The 20501-nt window shown below is 36.6% G+C and overlaps 1 protein-coding gene across 6 annotated transcripts in view; it reads right to left on the bottom strand.

Annotated features, from left to right (window-relative positions):
- Doa (CDC like kinase darkener of apricot) overlaps window positions 1-17989 on the bottom strand; it is a 40637-nt gene extending 22648 nt beyond the window's left edge. For all 6 annotated transcript variants that reach the window (XM_088256733.1, XM_088256729.1, XM_088256730.1 and 3 more), the window contains exon 1: window positions 14732-17989. In XM_088256733.1, coding sequence (XP_088112859.1) covers window positions 14732-16390 — 1659 coding nt within the window. In that variant the 5' untranslated portion in view covers window positions 16391-17989. The remainder of the gene's footprint in view (window positions 1-14731) is intronic.
- Window positions 17990-20501: the final 2512 nt, after the last annotated feature.

Raw genomic sequence — 20501 nt, 5'->3', positions numbered from 1 at the left:
ACTGTGCAACAGATATTTTCAGGTAGAACCTGAAGGTTTTTTCTCCATTTGAAAAATATTTTGTGTATTTAAAAAAATAATTAAACAATACCTTTTCTTCAAAATGAAAAAACAACACTTTCTGCTCTGTAGTGAATAAATATCAAGTTAAAAATATGCCGCTTTTGCTAGGAAGTAGTACAATTTCTGGGCATTCTGAACACATACACAACTGAAAATTGACGATTTTTGATTTATGACGTTCTTGAAGGGAGTGAGCGATTTCTGAACTGGTCTCTGAAAGGCAACAGCACAAGTCACACTGATTTGCAGTAAACATTCATTATTTTGTTTTTATGCGAAAATCATGCTAAAGTGGTTTTGTTCTTTGTTTTTAATGGTGTTATTCATTGTGTGCACCTATGTTTTGAATTTGAAAAAATCTTATTTTATTTTTCCAATTAAGGGTTAAGTGAACGCGCATACGAAACTATGTAGTGGGGTTCGGTACCTCCAACACGGTTAAGAACCACTGTTCTAGAGTTCTAGTTGCTATCGGGAATCAGTATACGGGTGAAAAGTTATCCGCGATAAGCGAACCAGACACTGATGAATTTATCGCCAAGGAAACTACATTATTAAGAATAGTTATGCACGATAAAAAAAACCTTCGTTTAATGTGCTCGATTGTTCTGCTCCACATAGCGACCGCGATCTAAAATAACGCATCGGAGAACCTTGCACTTTGACCACGCGCTCGGTTAAAAGAAACGCAGATGCGCGTTGTAAGCCAAGATCACAGTTAAACGGGGCACCGTACACGGTCATTTTTTTTTGCCGCACTTGTCGAGTGGATAGTCCCTTATTAGGATCCGTTTGTGGAGACGTCGCGTCTCGGCGTCAGGTGGGCAGTAAACGTGACCGGCAATCTAACTACGATAAAATGACACTTTACATCAAAGATCGAGGAGCAGTTGAGGCTGAGAGTTGTATTACATTGTTACATTTATCGGTAGCTGAATACTACAGATGCATCGATTACTGGCTTGGCCGCTAGCTGACTAGTAGGTCATTTTTTAAAGAGACTTATCGACCGACTGACTCGCCTAACTAAAAAACCTTTTTTGCGCTGTAATCAAAATATGAAAACAAGCGAATAGTTTTGTTTACACAACTCGCTAATTGAGATTATTTCATTTAAAAAGAGATGTTTCTTGATCAATAATCTTGTCTTTGCGTAGAACATACACGTACGATTCATTCAATTAAAAATAATTCGGTTAATCATTAAGCAGACTATTCAGCGAATTAGTCGGCAAAGTGACCGATTAGTCGGGCAACCCGAACCGGTCAGCACATCTCTACTGGGTACAGTATATAGCATAAATTAATTAATTACATCTGTGAAAAATTTTATATTTAAAAAAAGTGAGTCAAACCAATCTTTATAAATAGCTCAAGTAATATACTAATGATTTAATAAAAGCGTGTACTAACACTGGTTTGTTTATAGAAATAGTCTTAAGTAAGCGAATGGTAATTATTAATGACAAATAAAATATCGAGTGCTAAGTTGTACGTTACTACTTTAATTGCATCAACAGGAAGTGCATTAAAATGCTTGATGCACGTATTTATTTACTTCCGGCAATATAATAATAATGAATAAAGCCCCTATCCGCACCCCAATGGTGCATAGGGCACTGTGTCATATTAACGCAGTGTTATCTTGATCGTTTACACATGATTGAAAGGTCAGCCCTCCGCTTCAGGTACCAGTCCATGGTAATATTGAATAAATATGACAGTGAAAAAATCACTTATATTTATTTTACCCCCCTTGGGAATCGAACCCGGGACCTCCAGAACGGTAGCCGAGCGTGCTGACCATTACACTACGGAGGCGGACAATATAATGTAAAAAATATAGTATAAACGTAAAATGTCACATAACAAAAGCTAATATATATATACCAAATATATAAATTATTATTAATTGCCACGCGCCTCAAATTTAATAGGCTGTTTTAACTTGTAACATTCAGATGTGATACTAACTAACGAAGACATTAACTTGTAACATTCAGATGTGATACTAACTAACGAAGACATTATGACGTTAGTATAGGTGCCTTATAAAATGTTCCCGATTAATGAACATGTTGAAATATGTGGCGTTTCACACTAATATCATATTTAATTGTGAAGATATCGATACCATTATTTGTACAAGTAAACACTGCTTTATGCAATACATGTAGTACCAGACCACGAGACGGATACCGTTACAGACGATAAAATCCCACGTAAATCTAATTTAATTACGATATGAAAGTTAATATCAATAATCATTACGTAAGATTTTCTAATAATAGAGAGATAAGAACATGTGGTCGTTAAATAAATAAAATTACAAATTTAGATTTTTAAATTTTTATATTAAAAATGTATTAATGTGCGTTGTATTTAAACGAAGAAGCTAGGAATATAACCGACCCTTCAGATAGATCGACGAAGATCGTTTAAACATTTTTTAAATGATTTATTCCATCAAACACTGGATTATTCACCTTACGGAAGATATATAAATATTATAGGTGTCTGAACTTGAGATGAAACATCTATCGTTTTTATCCGAAAGAAGATGCAAAGCCTGAGTGATATTAGGTATAGGTACTGAGTATAAAAATAAAATTCATTCGAGTAAAAACAAAATTATTGATGAAAAAAAAGCCAATGAAATACCGACCCATAAGATATACAAATAATAGTTAGTTGAAAAAATTGTTTTATTTAAAAATCTGAATGTGCTTACGAAAACGAAGGGTGTTCATAAGCCGAAATGTTTTTCTTTCTTTTTGCATAAGAGCTATAAAATGTGGTAACAAAGCAGAATTACGGCCCATAGAGAATTCGCCCACGATTTTATATCGTAATTTGAATTGTACCAAAAACAATGCATCATAATGCTCGTAATCAAATTACAGGGTTGGTAAAATAACATCGATGCTTTTTCTTCTGGTGCGTTCCTTTGTACGTAACAACACCGGCCAATTATTTCTTGATAAATTGGCGAAGTCGGCGGTGATTAAAATAAAAACCCACAGTGGTCAAATGTTCCAAAATGACGCATTGAAAAATGAAAATGTAGCCAAATTGATGAGTCACTGCTTTTCGCGGCGGTGGAGAAATTCCGATACGCAGTGAAATCGTTAACGAAACCAACAGTTAAGGTTTTGAACAAAAATCATCTGTTTTATGTAAAACTGTGTAATAATATATCCTCGAGTCAGGCGTTAGAGATGTGGTGCAACAGGCGCATGTTAGCGATTCATTGGTAGGAACATGTAGAGAACAACGAGGTTTCAAGCAGCGTTGGAGATGGTAGGACATTTTGCATGAATAACCCCAACAAAATGGATCCCTAACTATTTTCCTTAAATAAAGTATGAAGCATTTTGAGTGATTTCATGAAAGTAGTCATGCATATGCTCTATATAAGTTGCACATTCATTTCGGCACATCCGTTAGTGGAGTAGCATATTCATTGCATAAGCACGTGTTTTATTGCATCCATCCGCCTTAGTAATAATACCGAATAATATACGTACTGTTAAAAATCAAACTGTCTTTGAAAATTACTTTTCACTTTAAAAATGAAGATCGCAGAAACAGCACTATAACCGAAATGTACAAAATGTCTGACGCTATGAAAAATGACTAGAGAAATTGACGCATAGAGAGGTACGTGCCAGGTTTATTTTGATTTATATAAAATAAAATAAAAGTATGTACGGTTATATTAATGAAAAGTCTGGATTTGATTTATTTTAACAAACGCCCACTAACTTTCACATAGTAAAAATAGATGAACTTACATAAGATCAATTACGAATAGTAATTACATTTTTATAAAGATCATTAAAGAGGGGTTTATAAAATATATGCGAGACGTTAATTTTCGTACTAAAAAACAATATAGATTGAATATTTATGGTAATAAATAATGTACAGTGTTCTTGAAGACTTGAGCATTGTCAGATCTCTTGTAAAATATTAAATTGACTCCAATTGACTCGTTCAATTGAAGCGGTTGTAACAAAGCAATCGAGCTTGATTGATTTAATGTATGATGTTTTTGTATACTTGAAATATGACATTCAAAGATTTTCTTTATGATAACCATGTAAAAGCAGAAGACAAAAATAAATAAAACCAGGGTTTTTTCATGTAACGCGTGGAACGGCGTTCCGGCACCCTTTTTCAGGAATAATTTTTCTTCTTCTAATTTTCAAAATCAATTAGACAAAACAATGTTCGTGCTTACGTTATTATGATCTACATTTATATAATTCGTCAAAATGATAAAATATGGTATTGTAACGAATATTTGAATATATTTTTTTAGTAAAAAGCTTGACACGCAGGGACCTTTTTTTTTAAAAAAAAGCCCTGAGTAAAAGTAATATGTAAAGGAAAACGCAGAAAATAGAAAGATAAAACATTAGAACAAGTTATTAGCAGATAACAGTGGGCGGTATCCGACGCTAGTCTCAAATCCAGTGCGAAAATCTATCGTAAAAATAATTTATAACAAAAATAAATAAAAAACAAATTCAACCCTTAATGTATCACAGCGATATAAATCCTTTTCTATTCGCACTACATCCGACTGCTTTGAATTTCGAATGAGTAGAAAGGGTAGCAAGATCAATAGCGCGTAGAACGAGACGGTGAAAACACTTAAACCCTTCATCCCGTGGGTACATTTTCGCGTACAGCGCAGGACAACACGTGACGTATGGGGAACAATACTGTAACGGGTGTTTACAAACAACACTTTCTAAATATAACAAACTCCTGATAAATAGAAACAGCTGAAACATATTCTACACTAATAAAAGATTCGACCGTTGGCAAACTAAAAGAATCCGGAGGTTACGAAAATAAAACGAAATACGTAAATTTACGTATTTTACGGACGTTTGTCCGTATTATGAAAAGTTTATCGGGAATAAGAAGCGCCCCGCACGTTTTTCGTTCGTTGACACGGCGACCAGTAGTTGAACAAAAAGTTAGTATCCACAGAAATTTCCAGCTGCAATTGACAAATGATATTTTGTTTACAGTCGCGGATTGAATATGAAAACAATTTTCACTAAATCACACACAACTTGGACTACTCGGCTTCGAACAAATTTCATTGAGTCCCTTTCTTAATTTTATCGATAATGCTTATCTCAGCTTTGCATTCCTTCCTTATTTTACTATTCGAAAATATATCATACATCGTTTTGTCGCACATTCTTCTGAGAGATCGCAATTCGACTGCATTCAGTCTACTTTCATCCTTCTTTTGCCAACACCATGTTTCACTTCCATACATTAGAGTTGGAACCAGGACTCCAAATATACACCTAAGTAGACTCAAATCAGCGTTTGATTTTAATATATAAAAATATAAGCTGACAATAATAATTATGACAAAACGTATAATTGCACATTTCCGCGGTCGGAAAAAGGGCCGCTGCGAGAAAATAACACGAGTTGTTCTCGCTGATTCGTACGTCACCGCGCCTCACCGCGGTCATTTCAGCTGGCAAGTGGCCGAGATATTTCCCACCGACTCGCCAACATTAGAATACGCGGGTATTAAGTTGTTATTAAGCCGCCATCGATTCCGTTACACGTTCTGCCCTGCGTATTATATCTCCGCGATGCCGAATCATTCTAAATAATTTAACCTAAAAAATCTAATTATCGTATGTGTATTTAACAAGTAATTAAATGTATTTCAAAAGGATGCGAGCCGGTCCCGACGCTTGGATCGGAATATAAATATTCTCGACCCCATTTTGCGGGTGAAATTTAAAATTCAATGAACGCCAACAAAGAGATTCAACAAAAGAAAAAGTAGTTTGCCAGATATTTGGCTCTTACAAACAAAATACAAAAAGGATATAACGAGATGAGAAAAGAGAGGGGAAAAAATTTACAATAATTAAACTGAAATTAAGGAAAACGAATAAAAATTTAGTGAACAAAAATTATTGTTCCCTTAAGTGTAACTATGATGTGAATCATATACATTTATAGACACATACACATACAAACATACATACGTGTGTATGTGTATGCATACATACAAATACACACAAATTACATTATGCAGACTAAAAAGGGGCATTCAGAAGTTGTGAACATGGTATTTCGTTAAATTCCTAAAGAAAAATAATAAAAAGGTTTTAAACAAATAAATGCAAATATTAATAGATTTGTTTGTTTAAAATATTTTTATTATTTTTCTTAAGGAATTTGACGATAATTATATAAATATCTAAATCATTCAGTGCTGATTTTTCATGACTGAAATTTCACGTCGAAGACTTTTATTGTATTGCATTCTACAGTAATGTCTCGAAGAAATTCGCCTCTATCGTAGAGAGGGCAGTCAAAGAACATATGGTATGGTCCAATGTCTCTTCATCGCCTTCTTCACACAGGCAAATGATTTTTTTCTTAAAATGTGACAAAAATTCACGTTGAAAAGGAAGCAGATTATTCCAGTAACGTGAAAGCGTTAGAATAAATAAAGCGCCGATGACAACACTGACGCGAAGTGAGTAAAATGACCTCTAGATAGAAAATAGGTCTGAGTAAAGTGTCGGCTATTCTGAAAAACCGAAGCGAGTCGATCTTCGGAGCAGTCACAAAAAGCAGGAGATATTTCCGGACGGCGGTAATCTCACTAATGTCGCAAACACCTTCGCATTGGGGATGGCTAGCTTTATGTAACGCGACAATTTTACACCAAAACTAACTAACTAACTAACCATCACAGCAGAGAGAACAGAACGCCACACCGATCTGTCTTTGCAAACAATCTTCGTCTCTACCATATTCATGCAAATTCTCATAAATACCCGCCGATTATTCAAATTCCTGACCTTTCAATTTTAAGCATTTGAAATACTTGATCATGCCAAATATTCCTCGGTCTTCCTCTGCTTCTATCACAAACAACATTCGCATCATAAATATAATTTTACTTCAATCTGTTTATATTTGACTTGGACTACGATCTTTCAGTTTTTCCCTTTTCCTCTTATATTCAGGTATTTTCACAAATACAAGTATTCATTTTGTGATACTGGTTTATGTGAATGACTTGTTACTGTTCTGTGAGATTCCCAAATAAAATACAGATCAAACAACTAATTGTAATCTATTCTATTGCAAGCATTTGTTAAAAAATGAGAATAATAAGAAAATTAAAAAAAAAGGAAAAAACAAAACCTTGTATATTCTTATTATTTTTTGACATCTCATCAAAGATGAAGAAGAATATGGAAGTCTGGGCATTTACGGGGCTGACGACCGTCATAGGCTTGTTTGAGTGATCACTTTACACACGTGTAACATTCACCAATTCTACCCATTATTGACAACCACACTACTCAAATTCTAATTCTTGTATATTCTGTCAAAAGTTTAAAGCAAAAGAATTTCGACTGACCATAAAATCATCTTTTTCACGTAAGATAGATTTGGTGACATGTTAGGATTACTGCGACAAATGATTTCAGATCATTGTATCATTCGAACAGCTCCAAAACTGAGAGTTTAATCATCAATATAAGCTTTTAAAACTCGACTGATCGTTAAAATCATCTTTTAAACGAAAGATTTGGTGACATGCTAGCATTACCGCGACCAAAAGTAAAATATAAGGGTATCAAATCAAAATGACCCTTCGAACAGATCGAAAACCCAAGAGTTTAATCATCAATATGTCGTTAAATAATTTTATGGTAGAGCGGTGCCAAGACGGAAGCACGTGCCACAGGAATCGGTATCAATAGTTTCAAGTGTTGTGAAAGCGCTCCGCGCTCGTAAATATTAAAATATACAATGACTTTACACTAGACAAGTCAATAACGTTCAAGTTGCGGTCGTCGCAGCGAAACACGTGAAAATGGTTTCGCAATTCAGCGGTAAACACACGATTCAATAAAATACCACGAAGGTGACTGCGAGTTAAATGGCTTGTCATATAAAATAATTTTAACACGGCTGAATGTAAGGCGACTGAATTATGATTTCATCAGGATATTATTCATTCTTGGACCAGTGTTATATCAGGATTATATGCTAGGTGCAAGAATATTTTACATAGAGATTTTGGATTTTGATTTATTTAGATATAAACAGCATCTACGTTATAAATATTAAAATTCAACGTTTATATAGTATTCAGGTAGTATTTTACGAAAATGGTGCTATATAAATTATACAAAATTATTATTATGAAATTTGATTAAAAATAATACAATATGATTAACAATGTAACAAAGGGAAAAATAGAAACGATGATAATCACGAAAACGCCATATGAAAATGGAATTTTTTATGGAATTAATTATTTAATTTTTTTATTAATAAGTATGAATAATTTTCTAACTGACAATTTTTTGTTTTTTTTTTTTTAATATATCCACGCATCTTATTTCCCATAAGTTCCTAGCAAACAATCGTCACGGTGACTTAATGTCCAAAAAGAGACAAAAACGAGGAACAATTTTCTTTGTAAATTTACAAGGTAATGTAAATTTACAGTATCTTTTTCTTTATGTATAGTAGAAAAATAACACTCAAAAGTATGTATTATTTTTAATAAGTGTTTGCAAGTGTAATCTTCAATAATCCATACAAAATACAACGAATCGTTCGGAGTTCGTACGATCATCGTCAAATCGGCCGAGTCGTGCGCGTAGCGCCATCTATCGGCGGACGGGAGCACGTCGCGACGTCAGGTGACCGGGAAAACCGACGCCGCATTCTTGGCGTCGATCCCCGGAGCAGAGGCGGACCCGCAACGGGTGAATACGCGTAGGATTGTTTATTCTTCCCGCGATACATGCCGAATGCCTACAACGTGCAATTACGTGGGAGACAATTAATCACGGAAAGAACCGTTTTGTTTGGTTTAAGTTAAAGCGGACGGGTAAAGAAAAATTATTGATATAAAAGCTATATTGTTTTTCATATTAATTATTATTTTTATACATTATTCGTCAGAATACGAGAGAATTAAAGATACCTTTAAAAAGTCTCTGAGTAAGCCATACTTATAAATATAAATAAAAATCTAACACAAATGTTAGTTTGTTCTAATGCTCAATGTAACGGGCGTTTTTACCTGAGGCAGATTTTTTTTTAATGTTTTTTGACGGCAATGAACGTAACAGCAACACACGCAATATTGCAAACATTGCTAATGGCGGACAGCGTGCCTCTTGTTAGCTTTGATATGTTTTCGAATGCATGTTTGTTTCGTAATTTTTATTTAGACATTTTCATTGCAACACAGATGTGATGAAATTATACATATAAGAATTGCTTGCTATTTTCTTTCTTTTCCATTTGACCAGGCTGAGCTACAGCAAGTAAAATTATATGCAGATAAAAAATCTAGCACAACATTTTTTTACAATTCCATTAAAAAATTATGTTGAGTTATCATTGGTATTGGAATTTGAGTCGTTTGACCGTAGTACGACACGACTAGCTTTGTTTCACGATTAATATAAGTATTTATTTAAACAAATAAATAATACACCTTATTAATATTGATAAATTACACCAGTGCCTAAAATTAATTCTTATATTTTTAGACAAGCCATACCGACTCTGTCCTGAAGATTTTCCTATGATACACGAGTGATGCGCGTATAACCTTGCGGCCGATGATCAAAATATACGAAATTTATTTCTGTTCATCACAGAAGTGAAAACGCACGATATCCAACATACGAAAAAACTCTTGTACGTCCCAATCGACCAAATAAAAAAAAATCAAACATAATTCAATTTATTAAGGACATGTATTGTACATGTTCGTATTATTTTTATCATTGTTTATGTATACATTGAAAGCATTAATTTAGAATTGCAAATAAGCTTTTTTCTAATAACTTCATAATATTACAAAGGAATGTACGAATTATTGAAATAAGTACTAATTTAATAAAATTTCTAGTCGTATATATTTTTAACATTTCATGTTTTGCGTATTACATGTTTTTATCCTGAAATATTATTGTTGAATGCAGGCTGTATATTTCCTATACTTTGTATATTAAAAGCATTATTAACTTTGTGGTATGGTAATTTAACACTTTCCTTGTCATACATCGTTCACTTCGTGCAATACCACTTCAAAAAATTAAAGTGGTATTACACAAAGTGAACGATGATGAATGATAAGAAGAGTGTTATATATTTCCTACCTATACGCTGAATCTAGTATATGTGAGATTTCAGGGCGATTATTTAAATAGCCGACTACAGCAAGAAACGTCTTGAAATATATACATAAAATTATCTAATTTGAATTGTTACATTGAAGCCGTGATGAAACTAAGCAGCGACGATTAGAATCGTGCCGTCCAAAACGTGATTATCTAATATAAAACTGGTTGGGATCTGCATAACACGAAACCACGATTAATGCATTTTAATCCTTCCTTCTGTAAAATGATAAATAATTATCGACATTATTTACAGAACCGTTTCTGAATTACAACAAGTCAAAGGTACCTACGAACCTACCTAAAAAAATTGCAAAAACAAACTGATGACATCTACAAGGAGAGAATTACTGCCAAAAAATATTTTTGAAATAACCCGTTTAACAAAGCATCTCATTGTTTTCTGATTTTCTCGACAAAATCGAAGCACGTGTTATTCAGTTTCGTGATTGTTTCCAACACGATATAATACGGAAATGTTTTCTCAATACGAATACAATGACAACGGATTGGAAGAGAAACATTGGGATATGAAAAAAATTCTAAACAGTCCAACACGAGGCGTGGTGCTGCTAAACGGAGGATGGATACGGACGAAAATAGCGCAAAATGAATGCCAACAGAAGAATGTTCCGATCAAGGTTCCCCTTCCCCTAGCACGGGGATCTGTGTCTGGTCAAATGTTTGGGTGGATGACGCACCACCATCATCTGTACACCAGAAATTAGTACACTACAAGCCGTTACTCAATTCGGTTTTTGGATTCGATCATTTAACGCTAATCGCGCCAACCGGTGCATAAATTTGGTCGCGTATCGCGTATAGCTCCTGATATATTTAACACATTGCTTTCTAAAATTTAAGCTGGAAAGAAATAAAACGGTCAACCGAGAAAAATTAACGAATAACATCCCAATTGTACTTTTTCGTAAAAATCAATTACCGAAAAAGTAACAGCTACACGTCTAACAAAAATGCGGAATATTTCGTACAATCCCGATTGAATACAGTGAATATATATTTTTCAAACGAATTGTCAATGGTATGGTTTAGTATATATCTATATCATTGATTGAATTGTTATTATTAATTAACTTCATTTATTCATATTATTATAATTTTGTGATCGCTGTTTCGCCTTGCGAGGTGCACCTAAGCCTTAGATTTTTATAAGGCTCGGCTTTAAGATTTAATAAAATACCATAAATCTTATTGACAACAGCTGACAAGGCGTCAAGAGATCTTTCAGTCGTTCTTGAATCAATGAATCGGCGAATCGATAAATCTGCGAATGAGATTCACACAAAATGTAATCGCCGAAACAATGTGCCGTATATAAACGCATCACAAGAATCCGAACGACCCTTGTCTCATACACGCGAGACGCATACCGCCGAGAGCGTGACGTGTCGACGTTAATGAGGGCAAAGATGCGGGTGCAAATTTGTGCATCCATTCCTCCCGTAGGGGAGACCAGCCCGTAACGAGCAGCAAGGTGCCAAGCGCCGAAGGCCAGGAGGCGGGAGGGTATTGCCAAATGCGTGGAAATCTTCCAAACGTCTCTTTCCTAACGTGTGCCGTCGATATCGGCTACCCAAAATAACTGATTATACGCGTCCATATTGATAGTATCGTGAAACCAACGGAAATCAAATTTTACTTTTATGTAAAAATAAATCGTCTTTCTTTAGTTTTATATTTCAATGGTTAAAGAGAAAACACTTGTTTTTATACTACTTGAGTTTTATTAAAGACTACTAGTTTCAGAAGCTAAACTTCCATCACACCTGAATGGTGGAAGCTTAGCTTCTGAAACTAGTAGTCTTTAATAAAACTCAAGTGGTATAAAAACAAGTGTTTTCTTTAATCATTGTAACATGTCTTACCACAAAGTTAATGCCGAAACAATTAATAAAATAAGTTTTATATTTTTTGGTTTGCTATATTCGTTCGATTTTTGTATAAATAGGCAATGTATTATTTGTAGATTCTCATCTGTAATTTCCGTTGTAAAACATTTAATGAAACTAATTAAAGAACCCGTTGGCAAACTGCTATTGAATCAAAGTTTGACGATACTTAGCAGAAAGAAGAAAAAAAATACTTCTGTTTTAAAAAACCCAAAGCATATTAAATTTACAAACGCATCCAATGAATGTAATCACGAGTTACTTAAATTACAAGAATTGTAAAAAGAGATCGTATAAATAAATTATGGCGAATGTTTGATTGTTTCTTCCGTTGCAGTAATTTAAAGAGAAATAAATAAATAAATAAAACAAACAAAGTTACCTTACTCAAATGTCACAACACTTGTGCTTTTTTTTCATTTAATATAATTTTAATTAAAAACTTTATTTTCCTCAATTATATTTTATAACCACGTATCACTTTATCGCGACAATATACAGTATCTACTCAATGAATTAGGGCCACCCATTATTTTTATGAATACTCTGAAATCCTTTGGATTATTATATTTATTTTACATAAATACTTTAAGTTTTCTATTGACATCTAATATCATGTATATTACCTTCAATAATATGTAAAATATACCTGGATTATTTAAGCCTTTACAAAATTTTAAACCCTTTTTCTGAGAAAGGTCCCTAATTAGCCCAGGTAGACAGATAGTTGAAAGTTCAAAAAATAGTCCTATCTCATTTATTAGTGAAGTTTCTTGAGTTCTGGTTGTTGTTTTGTTTAGAGAGGTTATATAGTTATCGTGTCTTGTGAAAAAAAATTAATTTTTAATTTTAGTTCGTAAAGTATAAAAAAAAATTGTAAACACAAGTGTTTTTTTTGAAAAGGACAAAATGGGAAAAAGTAAAGACATTTCTGAGGAAAAAAAGTCTAGTGTTATAGTGCTACTGAAATTAGGAATACTATCTAATAGAGAAATTTCAAAAAAAGAAAACGTTTCTCGTCAAACAGTGGACAGAATTTCAAAATCAATAAAAAATCAGTCACCCGCCACCAGCAATCGGCGAAAGAACTGTCGTAGGATTAGAAAAACAACACCGAGGACTGATCGAAAAATCTTTCAAAGTGCCTTAGAAAACCGTAGTGCATCAGCAAAAACATTAAAAATAAAATTGGAAGAAGAGGGTATAAATATATCGGTATCAACACTGAGGCGACGTCTTTACGAAGTAAATCTGAAATGCAGGCGCCCTGTAAAAGTACCAAAATTGACACCACGAATGAAAGCGGATCGATTAAAATGGGCCAGGCTACATCGAAATTACTCGGTAGATGATTGGAAAAAGGTATTTATTTAAATTGAATTTTCAACATATCATTTTAGTAAATAAACTTATATATTTGAATTAAACTTAAATTTTCATTATTTTTCAGGTCATCTTTAGTGATGAGTGCCGGTTAGAAGCCGTGACAGAGAGCCGTCGATTCGTCAGGAAAACACCAATGGAACGTTACAATGAGGCCTGTGCGGTAAAAGTTATCAAACACCCCCCTGCAACAATGATATGGTCATGTATTATTAACAATTTACCTGGGCCGTTGTTTTTCGTGGAAGGAACAATGAACCAAAATTCCTATCATCAGGTCCTCGAACGAATTTCATTGCCCTTCTACCATACACTCGACCCAACAGAAGGTCCATACACCTTGCAGGATGGGGCACCTTGCCACCGGGCTAAATCAATAATAAAAATTTTGTCTAACAAAAATCTGCCTTTGCTCCCCTGGCCTGGAAATTCTCCGGACCTTAATCCTATAGAAAACGTATGGAGCATGTTAAAAAATAAGGTATACTCATTTCCAAATCCGACAGTAGACTGTCTAAAAAAAAATATTCAAAAAATTTGATCAGAAGACGAAGAAATAAAAAACATGATAAAACAGTGCATTTTAAGTATGCCAAAAAGAATTGAGGCAGTTATTTCTGCCAAAGATGGAAATACTAAATACTAACTATATTTATATGAAAATATATGCATAATTTAAGCGTAATAAAGTGTTCATGTGTAAATAAAATTCAATGTTGTTTTATTCAAGGTTTTCTCTGAGTTATTCCTGTTTGAATTGAGAAATTGCGCGAAATTCTGCGTGGCCCTAATTCATTGAGTAGATACTGTAATATATAAAGATATCTATATTTTTTTAATATCACTTGAAAGGCGGAATTTCGGAAGAAAAACAACAGTCCAAATATAAGTTTGAATACTAAAAATATATGCCGAGAGGACGAAATTATATTATAAAAGCAGCAGATGACATCTGAATAAAGCAACGAAACATACGGATTCTATTTTAAATACAACCAAAATGTAATTTTCGTTTCATATTTAAAATATCGTCACACTTCTTGTCGAGAACAAAGAAGAGCGTTGTCCGAAAAATCCGCGGAGGTGTATTTAGAAAAGAACCGCACAGGAGAAAACATTACGTTACAAACGCGCGTCACAATTCCAGACCTCTTGCTCCTGCTGCGGCGGGTCGTCCTCCTCGTCGGCGTCGGGCCCCACCGGGGTGCACTCCTCGAGCCCCACGGTGTTCCCCTCGGGGTCGAGCACCCTGATTTGGTGCGCCGCCCCCTCGGAGCCGCGCCCCCCGGGGCAGCGGGGCCAGTTCCACTTCTTGCCGGGCTCGCTTTCCTCCACCGTGGCTCGCAGCTCTTCCTTCGCTTCCTGGGCCACTTCCACGTTTCCCGGGATACCGTACTCCTCTCCCGAGTTCGCGGGAATGCAGAACTCCGACGGCTTTATCGGTTCCAGAGAACCTCTTCCCAAGTCCTCGTTGATGCTGAAGGTCGGCACGTGCAAGGACGACTGATCGCAGTCCACGGAGTAGCTCGAAGGAGGCTCCGGACTGACTTCTCTGCGAGAGCAAGAGCTTTCCACGCTCGTGCCGTCCTTGGTGAAGTCGATCAGTTCTCGCAGGTCCTTGGTCGGAGACGAGGTATCCGACTCTCCGGAGTTGAGAGGAGTGACGTAGCTGGCATCGTCCACGATGCTACCGGCCACTTGGGACTTTTCGTCTTCCAGGTAAGGAGACAGGCTGTTCGAGCACTGCTCCAGTTCCGTGACCGTGTCGAAGTAGTCCAAAGCGAATGGAGAATTGTTTTTTTCTACGTTGACGTACGGAATATCTTCGACATTAGCGGCGTAGTCGGCGTACAAGCAATCGTTCAAATTGTCGAGAGGGACATAAGGAAAAGTCTGAATGTCGGCGAATGTTTGGTCGGGGTCACTGACGGGTAAACGTTCCGAAGTCTCGGGATGACACGCGGTTTGCACTATCGGCGCCCACGGATCCGTCTCGACCAACGTGGCACTTCCGTAGTAGTATTGCATCGGACTAGTATCTTCCAGTATTCCGCCATCTTCTTCCACATAGGCGTATGGGGAAACTGAATTATTTTCTAGATCTAAAAATTTTTCCGGAAACACAATTTGGTCATTAGCAACACTAGGATCCGATGTTATCGTCGAACAATCGTAGAACGGATTATCTAAGACTAACGGTAGCGATGGCCAAGACGAACCTTTCTCATTCGAATTATCGTAGAAGTTAGCGTCCATTTTCGTAAAGTCCGGCTCAGAATGTAGGGTTCTGCGCATATTCAAACTTTGATCCGCACTAACATTGTCCGCCAAAGGAATCTGAGTATTTTTCATTTTCACTTCTTTCGGCGATAAAAATTTATTTAAAGGATCCGTATAATTTGCCGAAAGAGCCGAACTATCGACCAAAGAGGGAGATAATCCAACTCCGCAAGCCGAGAAAGCGCAAGGTGTCTGGACCTGACAGTTCAAAATATCACGAGGAAAGCATTCGTCACTCTTGTTTAAATTGTAGGCGGGGCTAAACGGAACAGCGTCGTGACGAAGCGTAAAATTTACACTCGGAAAAATTGTTTGTCCACCGTTCGTCTTGTCCGTGTTATTGTTTGTGTCGTGTTCGGCGGCCAGAGAGAGCGACCGGACCTGGGGGATGATGACGAGGTCCACGAGCTGCGGCGGAGGGCACGAGAACAGCAAGTTCCTCGGGGGCTCGCGACGAGGGACGACCGGGACGACCGGGACGTCGTCTCGGCGCGAGGACGCGCTGTCGCAGTAGCACTCGGTGGCCATCTCGCCGGACGGGAACACTTCACACCGGTGGATTGTCACAGAACAACGCTGGCTAGATTAGAGCCGGGAAGATCGAGTCATCGTGGAAGCGGAAAGGGATGATCAGTGGACAGTGTACGACAGGTGAAATATCATTGTTGACGTTCGCAATGGTCTCGGGGCGGCGGTCCCGCCAGGCCGCGGGCGCGTAGACACTGTACGGCAGAAGCGGCGGCCGCCCCGACGGGCTGGGTATTTCTGTCTCCGCGATCTCCTGCCGATACTTCACCGACGGAAATAGCCCCGCGCGTGCTCGCGCCGCGATCAAGTGCGAAAAGGCGCACACTACGTGCAAAGCTGATTACACCATCCGCTCTGCCGCCAACTGTCTCGCTCCAGGTGGCAGCACTGTCTTCACATTGGACTAGCTTCAGGCCAAACGAGGGAAAATATTCTCTAAATCTTTTTACTTTTCAAATGAAAATCCTTTATATGTTTGTCTTGGGAATATCACCATAAGAAGCGTCTAAAACATAACTGAACGCGCAGATCGGTATTTAGTAAACTTCGCGGAATACCACTAGAAACGAGACCAAAATAACCCAAAACACTGTTTTATTTTGATAGCAACAAGTTATATTCGGAAGACTTGTAAATATATCGACAATGGACAACAGTTTCAACTAGTCCACAGTAAGGTACACGACACACGAACGCTCGAATAGCAGGAAGGCTACTAAGGTGCCCATCGCGAGAGCATTGCTGGGCAACCATACGCGCGAAGGTTCCAGATCGCCGTGTATACTTATTTATAATAATAATAAGTGGTGCAACTATGTTCTCCCACAGCGTGTTAGTAAACTGAGCCAAATTAAGTCTGCCCATCACAAATCATTGAGACGTAATAAGATTTGTGCCAAATAACTTCAATCGCTGGTATGTTTGGTTAAATCTGAAGACAGCTTAAAAATACCAGAATGTAAGCGAGGCAAGACAGATAGCAATATCCTCGAGGGATACATATTAGCAGTGTACAAATTACACAAGCTAGTATGAGTAAGGGTATGAAAACCCGAGTGCCCTACCCGTAGCTGCTATACCCTTTTTCCTCTACTATTTCTCTTCCCCCCCTTTCTTTTAAAACAGCATCAATATCCTTCACTTATGTCATCTGATCCCATCTAACATGTTTTACTCCTATATCCAAGAATCTAGAGCGCAGGAATGGATGACCATTCCAGTGCCATCGTACGTAATAATGGATAAAGTTAACACCGCATCGATCCGATGCGGTGTCCCATAGACCACCCGGGTGCGGAAAGGGACCATATTGGAACAATATTGCTCAGTAAAAAATAAATTATAACAATATCTTTAGTACTAAAATTGATTGAAATGTCTAAACATAACTATTTTATTTTTGTATGTCATACATCAAATCAAATCTCAGGTTGCCTACAACTGGAGAAACTTCATGATCACAATAGAAAAGTAATGAAAACCGGATGAAACTTAATATTCGGAAGTTATCCTTGATGAAAATCCCTGCACATAATAGTACAGTTCTAACACACATCACACACGCACAACGGCAAAGCGACGGATGCAATATACATATATCCAAGTAATAGAAAAATATAATAAATAAATTTGTGTGATCGGGGACACATTGTAAACTGGAATGGGTGTGTTCGTATGCGCCGACATCGGAATGAAAAATTAGGTTTGGTCACACATCATACGTGACAATAATTCAACACCTTTATTGCGAGCAGAATTCTTTTGGTGTACATTTAACGGTGCGGTTATGTCGATTAGAAATATATGTTAAGCATTAAAATGAACTCCAAAAGAAAAACTGGTCAAATAAAGAACTATATCAACAAAAAATTGTCGGCGCACAAATTTAGACAATACATATCATTATACAATCTCTAATATTTTTATCATGTTAAAAGTGTGTCGTAGTTCACCTAATGAATGGTGGTTATAGATATTAAGATTTAAACAAAAACAATGTGTGGTGATGTGGTGTGTTGGTTGTATAGTGTAAAGTCATCCGAATGAAGAAAAAAAGTATACATAAAGTAATCATAAATAGTAATTTAGGTATTCCCAACCAGCATCCGAGATTCGTCGATTAATTAATGAAATATCCACTCGAGTCTCGTACCAACACGGCGACGAATCAGCGTCAAGTTTTGCTTCTCAGTACCGCCAAGAACGAAGACGAGGAAGCGTTTTTCCATCGAAAAGTGATGACGTCATAAATAGCTAAAAATTCCACAATCCAATAGAATGCGTATATCTATTAATATTAGACAGAATGTCGGTATTTAATTCTTGTTAGAATTTTTCTAGGCAACTATTGAAAAATAAATACGTCCGTGGAAGATTGTATAATCTTCCTGATCCTGTGCTATATTTATATTTAAATTAATTTGAATATCGCGATTTTCGTGTTAATTATTCGCTTTTTTCATCACTTTTGATGCAATAGGATAAAATTTCTACCATAAAAATAATGAAAATTGATATTATTAATACATAACATTAATATTGCTCCATTGTTTTTTTGTTTTTTATCTTGATTTGAAAGTGTTCGTATTTTTTTCATACAAAGAGTTCGGTAGTAAAAAAACTATTTATTATTTTATCCCAAAAGGCGAAAGGTCAAAAAAATATTGTTGGAAGCATTTATATTTTTATAACAAGTCAATCTAGAAATGTTTTACTAAAACCACGTCACGCAAATAATGTAATTATTACTATTGCTTTGTACACCACTGGTGATCCCGGGTTCGATTCCCAGGAGGGATCGAATAGCATATTAGAGTGAAAAACAAACAAATGTTTTTTTTTTCACTCTAATATATATCTAATATTATACCTGACTGGTACCTAAAGCGCAGAACTCATCATCTTGCCTTCATAAAATAAACAATGCGTCAAATCGATGCGGTGCCCTTTGCACCGTTAAGTGCGGATAAGGGTCAGTATTATTATTACTTTCCAAATGATTTGATTGATTTAACTATTATGTAAATTTCCTTAATAAAATAAAATAAAAATTATCATTATTATTTAGTTAAGTTTTATTTTGTCCGCCTACGTAGTGTAATGGTAAGCACGCTCGGCTACCGTACTAGAGGTCCCGGGTTCGATTCCCAGGTGGAAGTAAAATAAGTATAAGTGATTTTTCACTCTAGTATTTATTCAATATTACCCTGGACTGGTATCTGAAGCTGAGGGCTTATTACCCTTTCTTCATATGTTAACGATCAAGATAACACTGCGTTTATATGATGCAGTGCCCTATGCACCATCGGGTGCGGATAAGGGTGAAAAAATCCCAGATAAAAAAATATATATATATATTTATACCACTAACTTTGTGATTTTCCATTTTATAATTAAAATATAACTGTTCTAAAATCACTATAAATATTTTATTAAGCTAACCGCTTCTTTATCATATCTAAAAATTTATCATTATTTTTGCGAGACGACGCCGATGTCGGTATGAGAGTCGGAGCGGCGATTCCGCAGCGGGCCGAGTCTCGGAGCGGCGGGGCGGGCTCGCGGGCACGCGGAGTAGGGTGTGAGGAGCACTGACCGTGGCTGTGGGCTGGCCATCCTGCGGCTGCGGGCGCTCCTCGTGGCGGCGCTCCCGCGAGCCGGAGCGGTGGCGGTTGCGGCGCCGCCGGTTGGACGTCGGCGAGCGCCGATGCGACCTCTTGGAGCGGTCCCGGCGCCTCCTCCACTCGTGCTCCGAGCTGCTGGAACCACAATGCGAACGGACTGATGATTCACTACTCAAGGACTCGCGAAATAAAGGGTCATTATCAAATACAGGGCATAAAAGTGATAAAGTCAAGAGATAAACAATATACTGTCACATTGTCAATTCACACGCAATATGGGCCATGTGTTCTGCACACTATCACACGGGCAATATTGTGAGTGCATCGATGATACATCTTATTCAACTGAAACGAAACGACTTCCAATGGTAAAATCCTTAATTATATTTCTCATCTTATGTTTTATTATATGCCTATTTACTATACCCGTTTATTGTTTTATATTTTGCCCTGTGTTAGTTGTGACTAATTTTTATTTTTTTTTATTG

The sequence above is a fragment of the Brachycentrus maculatus genome, unplaced genomic scaffold (genome assembly GCF_059751285.1).
Source record: "Brachycentrus maculatus isolate JH-2025_06_01 unplaced genomic scaffold, ASM5975128v1 h1tg000065l, whole genome shotgun sequence".
Classification (NCBI taxonomy): Eukaryota; Metazoa; Arthropoda; class Insecta; order Trichoptera; family Brachycentridae; genus Brachycentrus; species Brachycentrus maculatus.
This window is presented reverse-complemented; position numbering and strand designations above follow the sequence as displayed.